The sequence below is a fragment of the Coregonus lavaretus genome (assembly GCF_964263955.1).
Source record: "Coregonus lavaretus genome assembly, chromosome: 16".
Lineage (NCBI taxonomy): Eukaryota > Metazoa > Chordata > Actinopteri > Salmoniformes > Salmonidae > Coregonus > Coregonus lavaretus.
The window spans coordinates 3,200,305-3,222,962 of NC_140003.1; the positions used below are offsets into that span (position 1 = coordinate 3,200,305).

Sequence of the window (22,658 nt, forward strand, 5' to 3'; positions counted from 1 at the left end):
TAGTGCCAGCATCGATTTGTGGTGGTAAATAGACAGCTATGAAAAATATAGATGAAAACTCTCTTGGTATGTGGTGTAGTCTACAGTTTATCATGAGGTACTCTACCTCAGGCGAGCAATACCTTGAGGCTTCCTTAATATTAGACATTGCGCACCAGCTGTTATTGACAAATAGACACACACCACCACCACATCTGCGCATCTTCCCAAGTGTTTTGAGATTCCTGTCCCTAGAGCAAACACACACACAGACACACACATACACCAATAAGGCCCATAAATTCCTCTATTTGTGTTGTGTTGGAGTTCCTCAGGGTGTGTGTTTGGGTGTGTGTGTGTGTTTGTGTGTCTGCACGTACATGGGTCTGTGTGTGATAATTCCCAGTATCACTCCGTGGCACGCTCTCTGCCAGCGCTGTCATAAGATAATGTGACAGGGTGTCAATCATGCCAGTGCCCGGGGTGTCATGCCGACAAGAGCATTTCTTGTGAGCAACACCAGGGCAAAAAGAAGCAGCAGGGACCGATAATACTACAATATAAACAAACCCACCACTGCCAGATTTTTTGTCAACCCCCTCCTCACCCTTCCCCCATCCAACAAATTCCGTCTGGCCAACACACACGCAAACACAAAGCATTCCTTCCACATTCCGAGAGGGATACCTATCCCATTTCAACTCCCAGTGGGGAGTCTGACTCCAAATAAAGTGATCCCCCTCCATGGGTATTTGCCACTTGATCTAAGTATCCATCCCCTACTCCTCCACTCCCTTCCCTGTGCCCACAGGCCTGCATTGCACAACCTGCCAGGGCACTGACACTCTGCCAGCCTGCGCCATGATGTGTTGTGATGTGGCCGTCACTCTCTCTGAGACGTCACGGCAGGCAGGACTCAGACACCTGTGGAGGGAGAGGGTAAAGCTGATCTGGAGGGACAGGTCATCTCTCTAGTGATCTATAGAACTGATGCTTTTGGTAGGGGAGAGGGGGAGGGAGTGCTTGACACTATGACAGACAATTTTGGAATTTGATACACGTGTAGCTCAGTTGGTAGAGCATGGCACTTGCAACGCCAGGGTTGTGGGTTCGTTTCCCACGGGGGGCCAGTATGAAAATGTATGCACTCACTAACTGTAAGTTGCTCTGGATAAGAGCATCTGCTAAATGACTAAAATGTAAATGTAAAATGATGTGGAAAGAAGTAACAACTCAATGGTCTTGTGGTTAGTATGTCTGCCCTGAGATTGGAAGGTTGGGGGTTCGATCAACAGTCGAAGTCATACCAGACTCTTCAGGCGTTCAGCATTAAGGAGATGGTTTGGGGTAAGCATCCTGTCAAGGGGGTATACTTATTTTTACCCCTTTTTCTCCCCAATTTCGTGATATTTACAGTCTTGTCCCATTGCTGCAACTCCCGTACGGACTCGGGAGAGGCGAAGGTCAAGGACATTCCGGCCGGCCAAACCCTCCCCTAACCCGGAAGACGCTGGGCCAATTGTGCATCGCCTCATGGGTCTCCCGGTCGTGGCCAGCTGCGACACAGCCTGGGATCGCACCCGGATCAAGCACTGCAGTGCCTTAGACCGCTGCGCCACTCGGGAGGCCCTAAGGGGGTATACTTGTACATCAAGCTGCCTCACGCTACAGAAACAGGAGATATGCTTCTTCCCTATGGGCCTTTCTGGCTCGGACAAGGCTTACTTAATGTGGCAAAAAAGGTTGGACATTTTCCTCTTTTGAAAGCGCAGTAAAGATGTATGGATTAGACGATATACGTTGAGTAGAGAAAGGAGGATGCGGAAGATGTTAGTTATTTTTTTGCCCTCTCTGCTAAAGAAAAATGTACACTGTCACCACTTCACAGTCCAACTTAAGAACACGTAAAGACATCGAATCGGTAGATACAGTCCAAAAGATACTCAGGCACTTCAGAAAGTGGAATTAAATGTTTCTTAATCATTAAACCTGCTGCAACCATAATCAAGATCAGACCTGGGTTCAAATACCATTTGTCTTCTTTCAAATACTTTTGCCTGCCTGTAGTCCAAGATGGGTGGGGTTTACACTGTTGGGACTATTCCATTGGGTCCATTGTGCCATGGAAAGCTCAATCAAGCGTGCCTAGATCTGATTGGGGAACCTTTTTTCTCTGTCACTGTTAGGTGATCTAGCACCCTGACCATGTACCCTCTGCTGCCATGTTGTGGGCGCACCACGAGAAGACTGTGGTGATTGACCAATTGCTGGCATTCCTGGGAGGCATTGACCTGGCCTACGGACACTGGGATGACTCCCAGCACAGACTCACTGATGTGGGCAGTGTGCGGAGTCCCCAGCCCAGCCCAGACCTGTCTCCCAACCCCACTAGGGTAAGTTAACCAAGCCCATCCCAGCCCTCTACCCAGCCCCACCAGAATGCGTGTTACTTTTCTGGTCCTCTGTGTGGCTAGAGACTGTACTAGCCCATTGATATCCTCAACATGAACTACTTTGTCTTCAGGTAATAGCCAAGGTTACTGCACCAGAGTAATCCTAGCCTAGCCTAGCCTAGCCTAGCCTAGCTCAGCCCAACCCAGCCCATCCCAACCCTGGCCCAACACTCTTAGAAAAAAATGGTTCCAAAAGGGTTCTGCGGCTGTCCCCATAGGAGCACCTCTTTTGGGTTCCAGGTAAAACCCTCTGTTAGGGTTCCATATAGAACCATACATGGAACCCAAAAGGGGTTATTCAAAGGGTTCTCCTATGGGGACAGCTAGGTAGCTCTTGCACAAACCTAGCCCAGCCCAAACCTAGCCCAGCCCAAACCTAGCCCACCCCAAACCTAGCCCAGCCCAAACCTAGCTCAACCCAAACCTAGCTCAGCTCATGACACAAACCATTGTTTCGGACTGCTAACCATTGTTTTGGACAGATGGTGACTGGTCTTTCCTTCATCAAAGTAGATTTGGTTGACAGACTTCAGACTTCATCTGACTATCCCCATACACTTGAGGAATACTTATTTGCCCGTGGCTTGCAGTGGACCTCCAATGTTTGTCCACATAGGTCTGACCCCCGTCTGTGGTCTGGGTCTGGAGCAGTGCTGCATGGGTGACATGTCAACAACAGCTGGGTGTGGGTGATGACTGTCAGACTATGCCACATGTCAAACCACAAGACATGCACCTGACTGATTAAAACACAGTGCTGTAGCCTCCAAATGTGTAACAGGGATCTAAGCGGATGGTCGCTTTTGCCTAACTTGAGATCTCCACACAACTCAGACTTTAGCGTAATTCATGCATAGATGTCAATGGGAGATTTTCTTTTGTACTTTACCGGTATATTTATTTGTTTACCTTTATTTCACCTAGTAAATCGATAGATAGCACACCTTCTCATTTGCACTAACGACTGGGTGAAGAGCAGATGCATGTTTCAGTGTCATAAGCTAAAACTACTTTGATTATGAATGTAAAATAAACTACGTACAGTACACTAAATCATCCATACACCGTAAAGAGGTTGCTGTGAATTTGACAGTAACTGAAAGGCAAGTCAGTTACTGTATTTCAGATTGCAGTAAACCTACTGTAATTTCAATGTAGAATCAAAGAAAGTACTATGTAATGACAAACAGTAGGACAATACAGTCAAATTGACTGTATTATACTGTAAAAAGTAAATGCTACTCTAATCGTAATGGATTAATTAATTAATTAATTAATTATTTAATTAAATGAATTGAGGGGCGATGGGGTTTGTATTTCATAGTATTTTGCACTGGATTGGCAAATTACAGTATTTCAATGAATATTTGCACTACTAGAGGCCTTAACAAAGGCTTCCAAACTGGCAGTGACGACAGGTCAAAATAGACCAAAGGAACATGGCAAAATGTTCAACCATTAAAACCTCATCCGGACCGAGGACCCCAGCAAAAATAAGCGTTTTTTTTCTCACTATTTTCATTTATCTGCATGTCTAGCCCTTATATTTAGCATCACAATTAAATGTTTTACCATTTTCTTTTCAGGACAACCAGCGCTACAAGTAGAACACAAAACAATTTGACATAAACAGTTGCATTCATGAGTTTTATTGACAAATGTCAATTAAAAAAAGAAGTCTGCCATGCAAAAACCTGATAAAAAGGAATTTATAAGAATGCTGTAAGTACATAAATTGTTTGCTCAGTGGGAAATGTATATCCAACTGGTCAGTGACAACTGTGTGGAGTTTAGAGTTTGTGACAGCAACTACGTGAGCTTATTACAGTATTATAGACACTATGTCCTGGTATTCTCTGGGATATTATATGTAGAATAACTCCTTACCTTCTAACTACTCTTGTGTGGCTTGTGAGCGTCAAAGAGCAAAACAGATTGCATGTACGTGTTTGTGAGAGTCATGTAGCTCAAACCATTTTGACTCTACAGATGTTTTTGTGAGAATAGCCGGCCCCCGAACCCTTTAGGATCCGCCCTTGTCTCACAAAACCACTCTAGCTTAGCCCCCGTTTTTCACACGGACACAATGTTTAAAAGGGGTTAGAAGTCCAAAACACGCAGGCGATACGGTGAGACTCAAGGAGTTTTAAATCTTTAAGACTTACTGCCACTCCAGTCTGTCCCCTACATATTTTTTGATGATGGGGCACTATTACCACATATGTTAAATTGTTACAGCACTCACTAAATACAGCCTCTTACAAGGCACGTCTCAACATATGTTAATGAGCCCGAAACAACAATACCGTGCACCCACTAGTGGTGAAAAGGTTTTGGGATCTCCAAATATATGGTATGGTACTGTATTCTGTGGGGTAGAATTACAGGACCATTCGAAATACAGCAATTACTTCCCAGCCCACAACATTTTTCCACAATGTACCATAATTTGCAGTATGCTGCAGTAAAACATTTAACAGTAATTTATTGTTGCTAATACAGAATTTACTTGTATCAATTACAGTTTTCTGTTACAGTGTATATTCTTCTGCATATGTATGTATGTCAAAAGTATTTCTGCTGTGATTTGTTAGTGATTTAAATAATTTCTGGAGAGAAGTCTTTTTGTTAGCCAGTTTCCTGGACACCGACAGAATCTCAGCAGTTAATTTGCTTATTATGCGGATCAATTTTGGGGCCCATATATTCAGGTGGGTCGAGGGCTAATGTAAAATGGCAATTAGAGAGCATCTGGGGTTCGCTTTGAAGGGCTGCTAACTCTCTCCTCTCCCTCATGCTCCCCCCTCACTCATCTTCCTCCTATTTCTCCCACCTCAACCCTCTCTTTCCTTGGGAGGTGTGCATTAAACATAAAGACCCTGCATGGATGAGTGAGTCAACAAATTACCACAGTCACTAAATGGAGAAATTATCTGGCCCTCTATACACCACCCATTTCTCTCTCTCTCTCTCTCTCTCTCTCTCTCTCTCTCTCTCTCTCTCTCTCTCTCTCTCTCTCTCTCTCTCTCTCTCTCTCTCTCTCTCTCTCTCATGGTTGACTGCTTGTATCCATCAACTTGGGGGGCCTCCCTGCCTGTAAAATATTGGCTAATACACATGAAACTGTTACAGCTGTTGGTCTAACCTTTGCGAACGTCTCCTACGGAGCACAGTGATATTTGCACTTAATAACATTATGCCTTCCAGGAGAATACGGCGCTGACATTTGCCATTTGTCAAATTGAGGCGGCAGTGATGTTTTATGAGCCATTAGTTCTCATACATGAGAGGCCATGTCCCCCTTACACGTTACTCTCTCAGATCAGTCACTCTGCCTATCACAGCATGGTTTATATGGATTTCGTGTATTATGTATTATATCACAGCACACTGTATATTATAATGTAATTCCACTACTGTATTTCTACTGTTGTATTGATACTGTTGCTCATACTTCTTGATATTGCTTGACAAGTTCAGGATACTTCCTCACTAAAACTACAAAATGTATCCCAATAAGTACTTTGTCAAGAATTGTATGGGATTTTGTACCCTTTACCACTCTGTCTTACACTGTATTACCCTGTCAAAGTTCAAAGCTTTTTATTGACCTTGAAAGCTTTTATCAATTACTCTTTCTGTGTCTCTCCCCAGCAATTGGCCACTATTGCCAAGGAAGAGGAGGAGGAAGAGGAGAGGAATTACAGCGAGGGGGATATCCTCGCTGACCTGAAGAGGAGACACAGTAGACATGGTCCTTCAGAGGATCGGGGGGGGGGGGGGGGGGGGGGGGGGGGATCCTGGGTATGTCTACAGCACTGTCTCCCTCCCCAGTCGGCAGCCCCAGAGACCGAGTTACAGAGGCCTTGCCCAGAGAGAGACTTCTATAGTTGCACAGCAAAGGGATGTGGATGCCAATGCTGGCCACCCTAGTATAGAACGCCAAGAGAAGGGCTATGGAAAAGCCCCCTTCCCCAGCAGGGAGCCCCAGGGTGGGTCTTATGAAAAGGAGTGTCTTGCCCCTCCTGTAGTAACAGTGGCAGGGGACGGTGACAGTAACGTTGCCTTTCAAAGGGAGACCTATGAAAGCGCCCCCCACCGCAGTATTGGAAATCAGGTAGAGAGCATTGGAAGAGATGCCCAGCCCAGCATGAGGCAGCAGAGGGGGTGCTATGGCAGTCTTTGCCCTCGTACAGTGGCAGAGCTAGGGGAGGCCTATGGAAGACAAACCCTGCCCAGTATCAATCTCCAATACCACCACAGCTCCGACTCAGATCGTGAAACAGATTCAAGTGAGAGGAACCTGTATTTTTTATCTCTTTATGTGTCTGTCCATCCATTCGTCTGTCCGTCTGCCCTTCCGTCCGTCAATCTGTCTGTCAGTCAGTCAGCCCGTCCACAGTATTTTTTGTAAGTATCTCTCTGTGCCTCTGTACTTCTATTTGTATCTATGTATCCTGAACCAAAATATAAACGCAACATGCAAAAATGTAAAAGATTTTACTGAGTTACAGTTCATATAAGGAAATCAGTCCATTTAAATTAATTAATTAGGACATAATCTATGGATTTCACATGACTGGGAATACAGATATGCATCTGTTTATCACAGATACCTTTAAAAAAAAGGTAGGGGCGTGGATCAGAAAACCAGTCAGTATATGGTGTAACCACAATTTGCCTCAAGCAGCGCGACACATCTCCTTGACATAGAGTTGATCAGGCTGTTGATTGTGGCCTGTGGAATGTTGTCCCACTCCTCTTCAATGGCTGTGCGAAGTTGCTGGATACTGGTGGGAACTGGAACACGCTGTTGTACACGTCGATCCAGAGCATCCCAAACATGCTAAATGGGTGACATGTCTGGTGAGTATGCAGGCCATGGAAGAACTGGGACATTTTCAGCTTCTAGGAATTGTGTACAGATCCTTGTGACATGGGGCCATGGCTTATCATGCTGAAACATGAGGTGATGGCAGCAGATTAATGGCACGACAATGGGGTCTCAGGATCTCGTCACGGTGTCTCTGTGCAGTCACATTGCCATCGTTAAAATGCAATTGTGTTTTGTTGTCCGTAGGTTATGCCTGCCCATACCATAACCTCACCGCTACCATGGGGCAATCTGTTCACAATGTTGACATCAGCATCTGCCCGGTACAGTTGAAACCGGGATTCATCCATGAAGAGCACACTTCTCCAGCGTACCAGTGGCCATCGAAGGTGAACATTTGCCCAATGAAGTCAGTTACAACGCCAAACTGTACTCAGGTTAAGACCCTGGTGAGGATGACGAGCACGCAGATAAGCTTCCCATAGACGGTTTTGTGCAGAAGTTCTTCGGTTGTGCAAACCCACAGTTTCATCAGCTGTCCGGGTGATTGGTCTCAGATGATCCCGCTGGTGAAGAAGCCGGTGAAGAAGTGGTCTGCGGTTGTGAGGCCGGTTGGACGTACTGCCATATTCACTAAAACAACGACTTATGGTAGAGAAATTAACATTAAATTCTCTGGTAAAGCACTGGTGGACATCCTTGCAGTCAGCATGCCAATTGCACGCTCCCTCCAATCTTAAGACAAACTTGTGGCATTGTGTTGTGTGACAAATGATCATGCTGTTTAATCAGCTTCTTGACATGCCACACTTGTCAGGTTGATGGATTATTTTGGCAAAGGAGGAATGCTCACTAACAGGGATTTAAACAAATGTGTGCAAAACATTTGAGAGAAATAAGCTTTTTGTGCTTATGGAACATTTCTGGGATCTTTTATTTCAGCTCATGAAACATGGGACCAACACTTTACATGTTGCGTTCATATTTTTGTTCAGTATATTTGCCTCTTTGTGCCTCTGTGTATATCTATGTATCTCTAGAAATGGATTTCTATCTCTGTATCCCCTCCATCTCAGAGAACTGCAGTAGCCGGGTCAACCTCATCTTGAGTATGCTGGCTCATAGAGAATGGCACAACAACAGTATTTCACTGCGCTCCAGTGAGTCTCTACACTACTCCCTGCCCTTGCCCTATGGTGAGTTATACACTTACATTAGGGGAGAGTGGGTTAAGTTGAGCCAAAAGGGTAAGTTCAGCCACCCTTGTTTCTAGGAAACCATACTCTAAATGAATCATTTGATCAAATATTTAGGAAGAGGTCATCATTTGATGGAGTCTGTGAAGGAAGAAACCACATGGAAAAAGTGGTAAGCAAGTTAGGACCAAAAACTGATTTTCATAAAGTTAAATTAATTTATTGTGTTAGAGGTTTCATGATGCTTGTATCTAATCCAAAGTAGATCATTTAAAAAAGTAAATCAGTTGGGACGGGGTCTCTATACGCTTCAATATGAGGTCCTAAACCTAGCATGAAAGTGCATCCTTGTAGCTGTATGGGCTAATATAGTTTGCCTTGGGGTAAGTTTAGCCACTGACCATGGGGTAAATTGAGCCAATGTCAACCATTGCAAGTTGGCAAGTTGAGCAAATGTAAGTGTTTTTTTCCCAGGTGTAATGCCAGGCAAAAGTGTTTAAAAAAAAGTACAAAGTGTTTGTTAGGTGTTAAAAATGATTAAAAGACAAATAATCGATTGTGATTGTGTTGAATTGTGTTTGAGAAATATAAACAGACATTTTTTAAAAGGTAGTGGTAATATTTAATTCAGTACAGAAATGTGTAGTCGGCTTAGCTTACCCTGTCCAGCGGCTCAACTTACCCCACACCTGGGGTAAGTTGTGCCATGACTTTGCTCTCACACAGTCACACAGAGTAGAAGCGTGAAGCACACCTGTGCACATGCACAGATAATCTGTGTGAGAGCAAAGTCTTGCATTGTGCTCATCTCAATGGGCGCATTTGAGAGGGTTACTTTTGTCAAGTCGTCACCGCCTTTCAAAGTGTGCTGCATTCAATGTGGTTGATACAAGACCAAAAGAGCGGAGAAGTTTAGCCTTGCGATTCAATGCTCCTGGTTGTTGCGGAAATTGACCCACTACTACTGTTTACTTCGTGCATCTATGTCATCTCACTAGCCCTGTTTATACCTGGTTCTAACATGCGTCCTTTGTTCTGATCTTGTCCATATTCTGATTGGGCCCACATTTATTGACAGCTGTAGACGATTAAAAGAGGGATTGTGATCTGATTGTGATCTTCCTGACCACCTCTGGAGGTAGTCAGGCACGCATTGTGTCTTGATATCTTACAAGTGTAGACGGGTCTGGACAGTGAAACCATTTAAATCATCATTATCCCACCTTCTAAAATCATTGACAGGGGGCACCATTGACTTATGGCATCAATATGTGTCTTAAAAGAAATAAATATTATTTTGAAAGAATACCAGTCAAATAATTTGCATACATGGAGGGACCAGGAAATCTGGTCACAATGTAGACGGATAAGAGAAGGGTGAATGTTAGCGCCAGGTATAAACGCGGCTACTGAGTCTACCATTTAACCTAACCTAACCTATGACCTGACCCATCATCTTATTGATTACTGTCCCACAGTGGCAAGAAGTGACATCCCTAAAACTAAAACTAAATAATATAAAAACTAAACCAAAATGTTTTTTATAAAACTTTAACTAAATAAAAACTAATCAAGTGGATCTGAAAACTAACAGAAACTAAACTGAAAATGAATAGAAATAAAAACGAATATAAAAACACAAAACTCTAATAACCTTGCTACTATCACTATTACTACTACTGCTACTGCTACTGCTACTGCTACTGCTACTGCTACTGCTACTGCTACTACTACTACTACTACTACTACTACTACTACTACTACTACTACTACTACTACTACTACTACTACTACTACTACTACAACCTCAGTACTCCTGACTCTTACCCTATTGTAAGTCACATTCAGTGGCTTGCGAAAGTATTCACCCCCCTTGGCATTTTTCCTATTTTGTTGCCTTACAACCTGGAATTAAAATGGATATTTTGGGGGTTTGTATCATTTGATTTAGACAACATGCCTACCACTTTGAAGATGCAAAATATTTTTTGGGTGTGAATCAAACAAGAAATAAGACAAAGAAATAGAACTTGAGCGTGCATAGCTATTCAAAGTCAATATTTTGTAGAGCCACCTTTTGCAGCAATTACAGCTGCAAGTCTCTTGGGGTATGTCTCTATAAGCTTGGCACATCTAGCCACTGGGATTTTGCACATTCTTCAAGGCAAAACTGCTCCAGCTCCTTCAAGTTGGATGGGTTCTGCTGGTATACAGCAATCTTTAAGTCATACCACAGATTCTCAATTGGATTGAGGTGTGGGCTTTGACTAGGCCATTCCAAGACATTTAAATGTTTCCCTTAGACCACTCGAGTGTTGCTTTAGCAGTATGCTTAGGGTCATTGTCCTGCTGGTAGGTGAACCTCTGTCCCAGTCTCAAATCTCTGGAAGACTGAAACAGGTTTCCCTCAAGAATTTCCCTGTATTTAGCGACATCCATCATTCCTTCAATTATGACCAGTTTCCCAGCCCCTGCTGATGAAAAACATTGGATGGTGTTCTCGGGGTGATGAGAGGTGTTGGGTTTGTACCAGACATAGCGTTTTCCTTGATGGCCAAAAAGCTCAATTTTAGTCTCATCTGACCAGAGTACCTTCTTCCATATGTTTGGGGAGTCTCCCACATGCCTTTTGGCAAACACCAAACGTGTTTGCTTATTTCTTTCTTTAAGCGATGGCTTTTTTCTGGCCACTCTTCAGTATAGCCCAGCTCTGTGGAGTGTACGGCTTAAAGTGGCTCTATGGACAGATACTCCAATTTCCGCTGTGGAGCTTTGTAGCTCCTTCAGGGTTAGCTTTGGTCTCTTTGTTGCCTCTCTGATTAATGCCCTCCTTGCCTGGTCCGTGAGTTGTGGTGGGCGGCCCTCTCTTGGCAGGTTTGTTGTGGTGCCATATTCTTTCCATTTTTTAATAATGGATTTAATGGTGCTCCGTGGGATGTTCAACGTTTCAGATTTTTTTTTATAACCCAACCCTGATCTGTACTTCTCCACAACTTTGTCCCTGACCTGTCCATTATTTAGTTCAGTTCTGGACTGTTCGACATTCCTCCATTTCAGTTGCGGCCTGTATTCTGATATAACCAGTTTGACTTTCCAACGTCATCCACAACCACTGCATAGTGCTGTGCCTTGTCAAGCATAGACTAACCTGGAACATGCCACAAACCATGAAGGACATCGAGTTAGTTTTGATTTCATTGGTGTGTGTCTGTATGTGTGTGTGTGTGTGTGTGTGTGTGTGTTTTTTTACAATTGCAGAAACAACAAAAGGTCACATTTTTAAAAATGAACTATACGACAACTGGATTCTCTTTCATTCGATCAATCCCAAATCATCAAATGACCCAAAAAATGAAACAAAGAAACAAACCACAATAAAGAATCCCTCACAAACAAAAGAAGAAACAAACCACAAAAACAAAAAATTGAAGTTGTCAGTTTTGCACCTGAGTTCTCCCAAACCATCCCATTCTGCAGCCAGTGGGGGTTGCTGTCAGTTCTCTCTCCACCGCTCGCAACATGTGCATTCCAAATGGCACCCTATTCCCTATATAGTGCATTAATTTTGACCAGCCCTGTAGGCCCTGGTCAAAATGTGTGCACTGAATAGGGAATAGGGTGCCATTTGGGACGAAGCATACCTCTCCATTCCCCCAGCCCTGGCATCTGTGCTTTTATAAAGCTGTGTGTCTAGGGCTCACACCGTAATAACTAGGTAAGACACAGCAGGGGGAGGGGACTGTTGGCAGATACATACATTAAAATATTCTGCCATTTCCAGACGAAGGAAAGGGGAAATGTGGGCAGGCGGGGAATGACTGAGATTAAAGCCAATCTTTGATCACCCCCCTCCCCCCAGATAGGATGAGGGGCCATGTTTTGTTTCGTATTGAGTTGGGGTGGGTGGTGGGGAAGGTATTTTTACTTTTTTTTGTGTGAATGCACGATCACAATGCACCCAGGCTCAATTGTGTCTGTGTTTGTCAAATCAAAATCAGATCAAAGTTTATTGGTCGCGTACACAGTTGAACAGATATTATAGTGGGTGCAGCTAAATGCTTATTTTACTAGCTCCTAACAATGCAGATGTAGTCCTGTTACTGGTAGGCTTATCAAAGTTATGTTGTTGAATTGTTCTTATTTGTTTTTTTGCTTGTGTTGAAGACTTTATCGACAGTTACAAAACACCCCGAATGCCGTGGCATGATATTTGGGTGGCGGTGCAGGGCAGTGGCGCCCAAAATATCGCTAGGCATTTCATTCAGAGATGGAATTTTACAAAGGTAAGAGAAACTAACATTGTTTCTTTACATACTGTTTGTTTCTGGTTATCATATCTTTCTCTTCTCAATATCTTATGATATGGAAGTCCTGAAGTAATACACATAATACACATAATATAAAACATTTATTTCATGTACAGGCAGCTATCATTTCTGATGTTGTTAACAACTTTCCAAAAGCTTAAGACAATGCATCAATTATCATCTTCACACTCTGCACTCTCATATACAAACACCATTTCATCCCTACAGTTTTGAAATAATAGCACAGCAATTTCGCATAAAGCAAGGTCGAAAAACGTGAAAAAATGAACTAAATATACCTTAAGTGCTGCAGTCGGAGACAATCATGCTATCTAAATGACCTATAAGGTTGTTGATTTGTTTCCCACTTCTCTGAGTGCTCCAGTCCTTCTCCAGTCATTCTCCAATAGAGGGATATATTTATTAGCTTGAGCTTAGCACCCCCTGCAGTTAGTCTTTGTGTGCTGCTCACCCATACAACAACCACCACCACCATCTCTACCTCGCTCCCATTTCAGGGCAATTTGAGGCCCTTTCTACTTTGATTGTCGGGTAATTGAATTGGTTTGAGCCTGTATGGTTTCCTTTAGAATAACGCCAGTCATATTTCAGGCTTGGCTGGGGATCAAAGGAGTAGCGTTTTTTTTTTTCTCGAGTAATTAAAGAAAGGGAGAAGCTAGGTGTGAATGGGAGAAAGAGAGAGAAAGAGGAGAAAACAGGGGGACCACAGCCAGATGAATGGCCCTGATTATGTGTTTGAGTGAAAATGAGAAATTTCTGGCTCAAAGACAAAGTGCAATTGCATTGGGTTGCCCCGGGTAGTAAATTGGGGTGGCAATTGACTACTGCTGATCAGGGAACAAGGCCCGAAGCCATTTTCTCCATTCATTGGTCTCAAAAAGAAAGCACAGTTTCAAAGTGAAAAGAATTTATTCAGAGATATGAATATGAAGCTGTATCAGATGTATAGTAACTTTGTGTATAAGCTGTAGGCCCTCAGAATCAGTTACTATAAAGACTTCTAGTATTTTCCCGACTGTATAATCCCCAGTTTGTGTCTGCCAGTTTGTGTCTGTTACTATAGATTAGTTGTTGCCCAAAACATAATTAATACACAATAACCATCCCATTAAAATATATACATTTTATGCCTGTTACTGTTTCTATATAATAGATCACTTGCCATGAATCCAAATAGCAGTGCTCAATAGAACAGTAGAACGATCTGAAACAATTTATAACCAGACATTTGCTCAATATCCAGTTTTGTTGAATTCAGGTTATCAACGAATGTGAATTCAACATTAAATAAGTTACACGTTGTGGCCTGTCGTTTAATTTTTCTAAAAGGTGGATTCAACCTGTGCTAAAAAAAACACACGCAACCTAATGAACCCAAAGACCCAGTTTGTTTATTGTGTTAACCTCTCCATTCCTCTCCATTGTCTCTCCATAAAACAACTAGACCAACACTTGACCGACCTCGATAAACAAAGACTGAATGAACACAGTATCTGAAATTGTTATTTTTGTCTTTGGTAACTCTACCGTTGTCTCTCTCTGCATCAAGGTCACCGTAGTTTGAGTAGCTGGCTCTCGGATGTGTGCCAGTCTAGGCGGAGAAGGAGAGCGTTTCTCTCTTCATTGAGACTGAATGGATTTTTAATCAACACATTATGCCAGTTGTTAATTGCCTGAGACGCCTGCTGCTAAAATAATTTGCTACTTTTTATTGTACTAGTAACCATCTGTTTAAAAACACAGGGCTGGGATTAGCCTCGGTCCTGTGGTGAATGTTGACATGAGATACAGACGGCTAATTTGCACCACCACCACCTTACTTATCAGGACACACATTTGCAGAGGGAGAAAAAATAAGAGATTAAATGAATGTTTTGAAAATGACCGAAGATGAGAATGCAGCTTCTGATAATGAAAGTGAAATGTTGATAAGGAAATAAGGAAACTTGAATAAAGCTAAAATCCAAGCATTGTCACTTTAAAAAGCTAGTTTAACCTCTCATAAATTCAATCAACAAAATACAGCACATACAGTACATTACTTTTTGTCGGTCCTTTCTTAAAAGCATAATTTGAGAGATGTGTGGCGGTTGCTTTGCTAAGTAAATCTGCTTTGCAACAAACAAAGCTAATCGCTCAGCCGGGCACCCAGACTAGCAGTTAGTTGCCCCCTGAAGAACAATACTGTTCTTATGAGAGCACCATTCTACTGACCTCTGTCATTCTCCTTGATTTGGTCAAGCTCATCAAGAGACACCAGACATAGTAGTTAAAGAGTAGTGTCTGGTGTAGACAATAGGGATTATAGAACATTAAGAGCACAGTTAGTGGATGAGCTTATCCTCGTCCACCCCGCATTCACTGCAATCAGAACCACTGTTAAAGTAGACAGAGAAGGCCAGTGACTTCTGAGCACCACACACTGATCCTCTGTCTAAGTGGATGTAAGGGCAGCATATTGGAGTCAAAGGGAACTGTGACATCACATAGCTATTCTCCTGTGTAATTAGTAGCCTTTTTCTGGGGATGATTTTCACAGTCAACGTAATGCTCTGATGTCTGGTCTTAATCAACTCTCTTTTTGTCTCTTTGTGTGTTTTTTTTTTTTGTGTGTGTATGTGTGTTTGCTCACCTGCGTGCATGTGTGTGTGCTTGTAGTTGGTGAAGAAGCGCTCCGGAGCAACGTTTTACCCCTGTCTGATGCCCAAGTCTCTCTCTGCCCCCATGGAGCTGCCGCCACTCCTGGGGAAACATACACAGGCTAATGTACAGATAGGGAGAACACACACACATACAATAGTATACGCATATACTGTACTATCAGCAAGTGTTGTAAAACTGTATGTGTGTGTGTTTTAAAGGTATAAAAAATGTATTTAGGTATTGAGGTCGATAGGCCAGTGGTCTATTGGGACTAAAGTCCACGAGGAGTCAATCCACCTGGCCTACATCTCTGCCATCCAGAACAGCGAATATTTCATCTACATAGAGGTGACCATCATACTTTAGCTATAAGACTGCTCACCTAGGTCACATGAGGTTGAATGATAAGTTACTTGTCTTAGGCTGGGATTCAAACAAGTCACACTGCGCCAACATCGCACTGCACTTGGCTTTTAAAGGTCATTTATACTTGAGCTGACTTCCGCTGAGTTTACCGTGAATGCGATCTCCGCTAATGTCAGGGAAATTCCCTTCAAGTAAAGTGCAGTGCGATGTCGGCGCAGTCTTACAATAAGTCATGTTTTGGCACTTCATCAGTATTCCAGAACCACTTTTTCATCATCTGTGCAGATAGAACCATTCACAACAGCATAGGAGATGCACTGATAGAGAGGATCCTGCGAGTGTACAGGTGTGTGTGTGTGTGCGCACATATGTGTATACTATTGTACACTACATGTGTTCATGTGTGTGTGTGTGTTTGCATGTGTGTTTTTATGACGTGTGTTTATGATGTGTGTGTTCACATGTGGGTTTACAATGTGTGAGTGTGTGTCTGTGTGTCCACACGTGTGTGTGTGTTTGTGTTTGGTTTTACTATCCTTGTCGGGACCAGAATTCCTCAAAAGAAGTAAAACAAGACAAATTTCATTTTGCCGGTCCCCACAAGACAAAAGGCTATTTTAGGCTTATGGTTTAGGTTTAGGGTTACAATTAGGGTTACAATTAGGAGTTAGGGTTTAGGGTTAGGAGTTAGGGTTAGGGGTTAAACTTATGGTTATGTTTAGAATTAGGGGTTAGAGAAAATATGATTTTGAATGGGAATCAATTGTTTGGTCCCCACAAGGATAGTAAAACAAACGTGTGTGTGTGTGTGTGTCAGGGTTGGGCTTAATTCAAATTGCGACCCGAGTTAAGCGTGCATAAATGGAACGTAAATCCCTTTTTATGCACTTCTCTCTACCCTTATTCTGACTTTGAACTTAAGCATGAGAATAGCATGTTATTAACCCTCTTCGTTGGGGGGTGGATATGAATTAATGAATATGTGGCGGAGGGGTGTCTACAGATACTGCATATTCTGACCTTGACTTCATTCCCTCATAATTCCACCACCTTTACACGTGATGAAACGATGAATAAAGTTGAGCAACCTGTCGGTTCCAAGTGCAACAACATCTACTTTTATTTTTTCCCGATAGAAATAACACCATTCTCCATACACTGTAATTTACAAATTGATAACAGCTATTGATAACAGCTAGGTAAATGAGCAGTGGCTGTAACGCAGACGCAGGGAGTCAGGAAGCAGGTGCAGTTAGTGAGTTTAATAATAACAAACATGGAGCGATACAAAACAAGAGAAGTGTCTGACATAGAAACATATACAATACTATCTGATGACTGATAACAAAAGAGTGCTATATAAAGGGTAAGTAATCAAGGTAGTAATGAAGTCCAGGTGTGACTGATGATAGGGCGCAGGTGTGCTTAATGATGGTTGCCAGGTGTGCGTAAAGATGGGTAGCCAGGTCAGGTAGTTAGTAGACCGGTGAAGTCGAGTGCCAGTGCGGGGAAGTGGTCCGGACGACGAAGGTGTAAATCTCGGATGATGTTTGGATCTATAACGTCGTCCACCGGAACCCAACACCGCTCCTCTGGACCGTACTCCTCACAGGCCACCAGGTACTGGAGCCGACCCCCACGACATCGGGAGTCTAGGAGTGATCTGACGGCATAGGCGGGGCTCCCCTCGATGTCCAAGGAAGGTGGAGGGGTGTCGTGGGGGACGGCATCAGCTAGGGGACCAGGAACCATCAGCCTGAGGAGGGAAACATGAAAAGATGGTGAGATCCGGTAGTTAGTGGGGAGTTGTAATCTGCAAGTTACCTCGCTGACCCTCCGGAGGACCTTGAACGGTCCCACTAACTGGGGACTCAACTTCTTACAGGGCAGGCGGAGTGGGAGGTTCCTGGTGGAGAGCAAGATGCGATCACCAGGATGGAACACGGGAGCCTCACTGCAGTGGCGATGCGTCTGCTCTTTCTGACGGCGGACGGCGCGCTGGAGTCTCACGTGGGCATCGTTCCATACCTCTTCTGCATGCCTGAACCACTCGTCCACCGCAGGAGCTTCGGTCTGGTTTGGAGTCCATGGAGCAAGGGCTGGCTGATAACCCAGAACATACTAGAAGGGAGTCAGCCCAGTGGAGGAGTGTCGTAATGAATTCTGGGGGGATTCAGCTCAAGGAAGGAATCGGGCCCACTCCCCCTGCCGGTCCTGGCAGTGGCTCCTCAGGAACCTCCTCAGCTTCTGGTTCATCCTCTCCACTTGTCCATTAGACTGAGGCTGGTACCCGGAAGTGAGGCTGACCGTGATCCCCAGCTTCTCCATGAAAGCCTTCCATACACGTGATGTGAATTGGGGCCACGATCGGAGACTATATCCTCCGGAAGCCCATAGTGCTGGAAGACCTGCTGGAACAGTTCCTCAGCGACCTGGAGAGCAGTAGGGAGACCAGAGAGAGGGATGAAACTAATTGATTTAGAGAATCTGTCCACGATCACCAAAATGGTGGTAAAAAACATCAGAAGAGGGGAGATCAGTGACAAAGTCAATGGACAGATGAGACCAGGGACGCTGACGCACACGAAGGGGGGATTTGGCCTGCTGGAGCGTTCCGGGGGGATTTGGATGGGCACATACAGAACAGGAGTTGACATAACGAGTGACGTCCTCCACCAAGGTGGGCCACCAGTACTTTCCAGAGATGGACTGAATGGTGAGGGTGATACCTGGATGTCCAGCGACGACAGCTCTGTGTGCCCAGGTCAATAGCCAATCCTTTATCCCCGTGGGAACGTAGGTGCGCTCAGGAGGACAAGTGGCAGGTGCGGGTTCCTTCTCCAGGGCCTGGCCAATGTCTACATCTACATCTCAGAGCACGGGGGCTATGACTCGAGAGTGCAGGATTATGGGTGCACTCAAGACAGGAACCTCTCCCAAATCATAGTGACGGGACAGGGCATCGGCTTTGATGTTTTTTTAACCTGGGCGATATGTCAGCGTGAAATCGAATCTGGTGAAGAAAAGGGCCCACCTGGCTTGGCGCGGGTTCAGTCGCCTCGCTGTCCGTATGTACTCCAGGTTCCGTGGTTGGTGAGGATGAGAAATGGGTTATGGGTGCCCTCCAGCCAGTGTCTCCACTCCTCTAATGCCAACTTCCCCACCAGGAGCTCCCGATCGCCAACATCGTAGTTCCTCTCTACAGGAGACAGATTTTTTTTGTAATATGCACATGGATACAATTTCTGTGGATTACCTTGACCTACTTATGAAGCGTCCACCTCCACCACGAAGGGCAACGCAGGATCTGGATGTTTAAGCAACGGGGTGGAGGTGAAACGACCCTTTAGTAGGCGGAAGGCTGCAGAATTCCATCCCAACTTCCAGGGCCCACCCTTAAAGAGAAAAGTGAGAGTAGAGGCCATCGAGCTAAAATTTCTAATGAATCGGCAGCAGAAGTTGGTAAATCCCTAAAAACTTCGTAACCCCTTTATGGTGGTTGGGACTGGCCATGACCTGACAGCATCCATCTTCCTCTCATCCATCACGACTCCTTGTGGGCTGATATGGTAACCCAAAAAGGAGACATCCTCCTGATGGAATTGGCACTTCTCCGCCTTGATGTACAGGTGGTTGGCCAGGAGGCTTTCCATGACTACTCGGACGTGAGCAATGTGCTCCTCCAAGGTAGCCAAGTAGACCAGGATGTCGTTGATATACACGAACACCTGGCATCCAATCATGTCCCGGGACACCTCGTTGACAAATATCTGGAACACTGACGGAGCATTGACTAATCCAAAAGGCATCACCAGGTACTCGTAGTGACCAGACGTTGTCTTCCATTCATCCCCTTCTTGGATGCGGATCAAATTGTAGGCACTCCGCAGGTCCAACTTGGTGAAAAACCGGGCCCCACAGAGTTGTTCAATCGCGGCGAAGGTAGAGGTACTTCCTGGTGATGGAATTCAGATTTCTGTAATCGATGTACGGGCGCAATCCTCCGTCCTTCTTGGCCACGAAGAAGAAGTCTGCCGACGCAGGGGAGGTGGACGTGTGAATAAAACTCTGCTGGAGAGCCTCCTGGTTGTACTCCTCCATAGCCTTGGTGTCGGACACTGACAGAGCGTAGTTGCGGCCGGCGGAGTACGCGCTCAACTTTGGACAGTGGCAGCATCCTGCGGATGGTTGCATGAAGAGGTCCAGACGGAGTTGGCGTGCCGAGACGACAACCTATCATTGGACGCCCTCATCGGAAACTAGTTCTTCCTCTCCTTTCTCCCAGACTGCCATGGCCCATTCCAACGCCTGTCCAGTCAGCAGAGAAATAACCGTGGCAACCTTGGACCGCTCGGTGGTGGGTGCTCTCATCTGATGAGCGAAATAGAGGGAGCACTGGAGTAGGAAGCCACAGCATTTCAATGGAGTCCCGTCATATTTGTCCGGGAGGGACAATCGGGCCTGCTGGATGGGCTGGGGTACTGGCTCGCTGGGTCGACTTGTGATAGAGAATCCTCCACTGTTTGGAGATGATGCCCCTTGAGTAATGTCGACTCGTTGAAGAATGTAGAGGACCTCATCCATAGCCGTCCCCAAATGAGCCAGCTGGTCATGGTGTTGACGAAGTAGGTGTCCCTGTTCGCCGACCATCTTGGAGATGTCTTGGTTAACTGCTGCTTCCATTTGTTGAGGTAATATTCTGTAACATAGACGCAGGGAGTCAGGAAGTAGGTGCAGTTAGTGAGTTTAATAATATCGAACATGGAGCGATACAAAACAAGAGAAGTGTCTGACATAGAAACATATACAGTGGGGAAAAAAAGTATTTAGTCAGCCACCAATTGTGCAAGTTCTCCCACTTAAAAAGATGAGAGAGGCCTGTAATTTTCATCATAGGTACACGTCAACTATGACAGACAAATTGAGAAAAAAAATCCAGAAAATCACATTGTAGGATTTTTAATGAATTTATTTGCAAATTATGGTGGAAAATAAGTATTTGGTCACCTACAAACAAGCAAGATTTCTGGCTCTCACAGACCTGTAACTTCTTCTTTAAGAGGCTCCTCTGTCCTCCACTCGTTACCTGTATTAATGGCACCTGTTTGAACTTGTTATCAGTATAAAAGACACCTGTCCACAACCTCAAACAGTCACACTCCAAACTCCACTATGGCCAAGACCAAAGAGCTGTCAAAGGACACCAGAAACAAAATTGTAGACCTGCACCAGGCTGGGAAGACTGAATCTGCAATAGGTAAGCAGCTAGGTTTGAAGAAATCAACTGTGGGAGCAATTATTAGGAAATGGAAGACATACAAGACCACTGATAATCTCCCTCGATCTGGGGCTCCACGCAAGATCTCACCCCGTGGGGTCAAAATTATCACAAGAACGGTGAGCAAAAGTCCCAGAAGCACACGGGGGGACCTAGTGAATGACCTGCAGAGAGCTGGGACCAAAGTAAAATTTACATTTACATTATTTAGCAGACGCTCTTATCCAGAGCGACGTAACAAAGCCTACCATCAGTAACACACTACGCCGCCAGGGACTCAAATCCTGCAGTGCCAGACGTGTCCCTCTGCTTAAGCCAGTACATGTCCAGGCCCGTCTGAAGTTTGCTAGAGTGCATTTGGATGACCAGGAGAGGATTGGGAGAATGTCATATGGTCAGATGAAACCAAAATATAACTGTTTTGTAAAAACTCAACTCGTCGTGTTTGGAGGACAAAGAATGCTGAGTTGCATCCAAAGAACACCATACCTACTGTGAAGCATGGGGGTGGAAACATCATGCTTTGGGGCTGTTTTTCTGCAAAGGGACCAGGAAGACTGATCTGTGTAAAGGAAAGAATGAATGGGGCCATGTATCGTGAGATTTTGAGTGAAAACCTCAGCAAGGGCATTGAAGATGAAACGTGGCTGGGTCTTTCAGCATGACAATGATCCCAAACACACCGCCCGGGCAACGAAGGAGTGGCTTCGTAAGAAGCATTTCAAGGTCCTGGAGTGGCCTAGCCAGTCTCCAGATCTCAACCCCATAGAAAATCTTTGGAGGGAGTTGAAAGTCAGTGTTGCCCAGCGACAGCCCCAAAACATCACTGCTCTAGAGGAGATCTGCATGGAGGAATAGGCCAAAATACCAGCAACAGTGTGTGAAAACCTTGTGAAGACTTACAGAAAACGTTTGACCTGTGTCATTGCCAACAAAGGGTATATAACAAAGTATTGAGAAACTTTTGTTATTGACCAAATACTTATTTTCCACCATAATTTGCAAAATAATTCATTAAAAATCCTACAATGTGATTTTCTGGATTTTTTTTCCTCAATTTGTCTGTCATAGTTGACGTGTACCTATGATGAAAATTACTTGCACAATTGGTGGCTGACTAAATACTTTTTTTCCCCACTGTACAATGCTATCTGATGACTGATAACAAAAGAGTGCTATATAAAGGGTAAGTAATCAAGGTAGTAATGAAATCCAGGTGTGACTGAGGGTGCAGGTATGCGTAATGATGGTTGCCAGGTGTGCGTGAAACCGCCAGGACCGGTGGTTAGTAGACTGGTAACGTCACGCAGGGGAGCGGGAGTGGATGTGACAGTGGCGGCCGCTGATTGGATGAATACCCGCCGCGCGAGGTGGTTGGAGTTGTCAACAAAGCAGCATGACAGAAATGATGCCAACTTCCAGCTCCAACTTCCCTGACCTGAGTGTCGCAGCTGACTTGGCTCATTCAAGATAACATACTACAAATCAATGAAATCAGGCTGGTTTAGACACAGAATAATTAACTAGCTAGTTAGCAATGTAGTAGTAATAAATTGTCATTTACAATCAACAATGTATTGA

The 22,658-nt window shown here is 44.4% G+C and overlaps 1 protein-coding gene across 1 annotated transcript in view; it reads left to right on the top strand.

The window, feature by feature from the left end:
• The window catches only part of LOC311143386 (phospholipase D1), a gene marked incomplete at both ends in the record, with an annotated part of 66,031 nt that overhangs the window by 28,219 nt on the left and 15,154 nt on the right, over nt 1-22,658 (top strand). Inside the window, 7 exon segments of the mRNA XM_084179220.1 lie at nt 2,175-2,372; nt 6,087-6,177; nt 8,307-8,462; nt 12,627-12,745; nt 15,449-15,556; nt 15,671-15,781; nt 16,060-16,149. Of these exon segments, the coding sequence (XP_084035346.1) occupies nt 2,175-2,372; nt 6,087-6,177; nt 8,307-8,462; nt 12,627-12,745; nt 15,449-15,556; nt 15,671-15,781; nt 16,060-16,149 (873 nt within the window).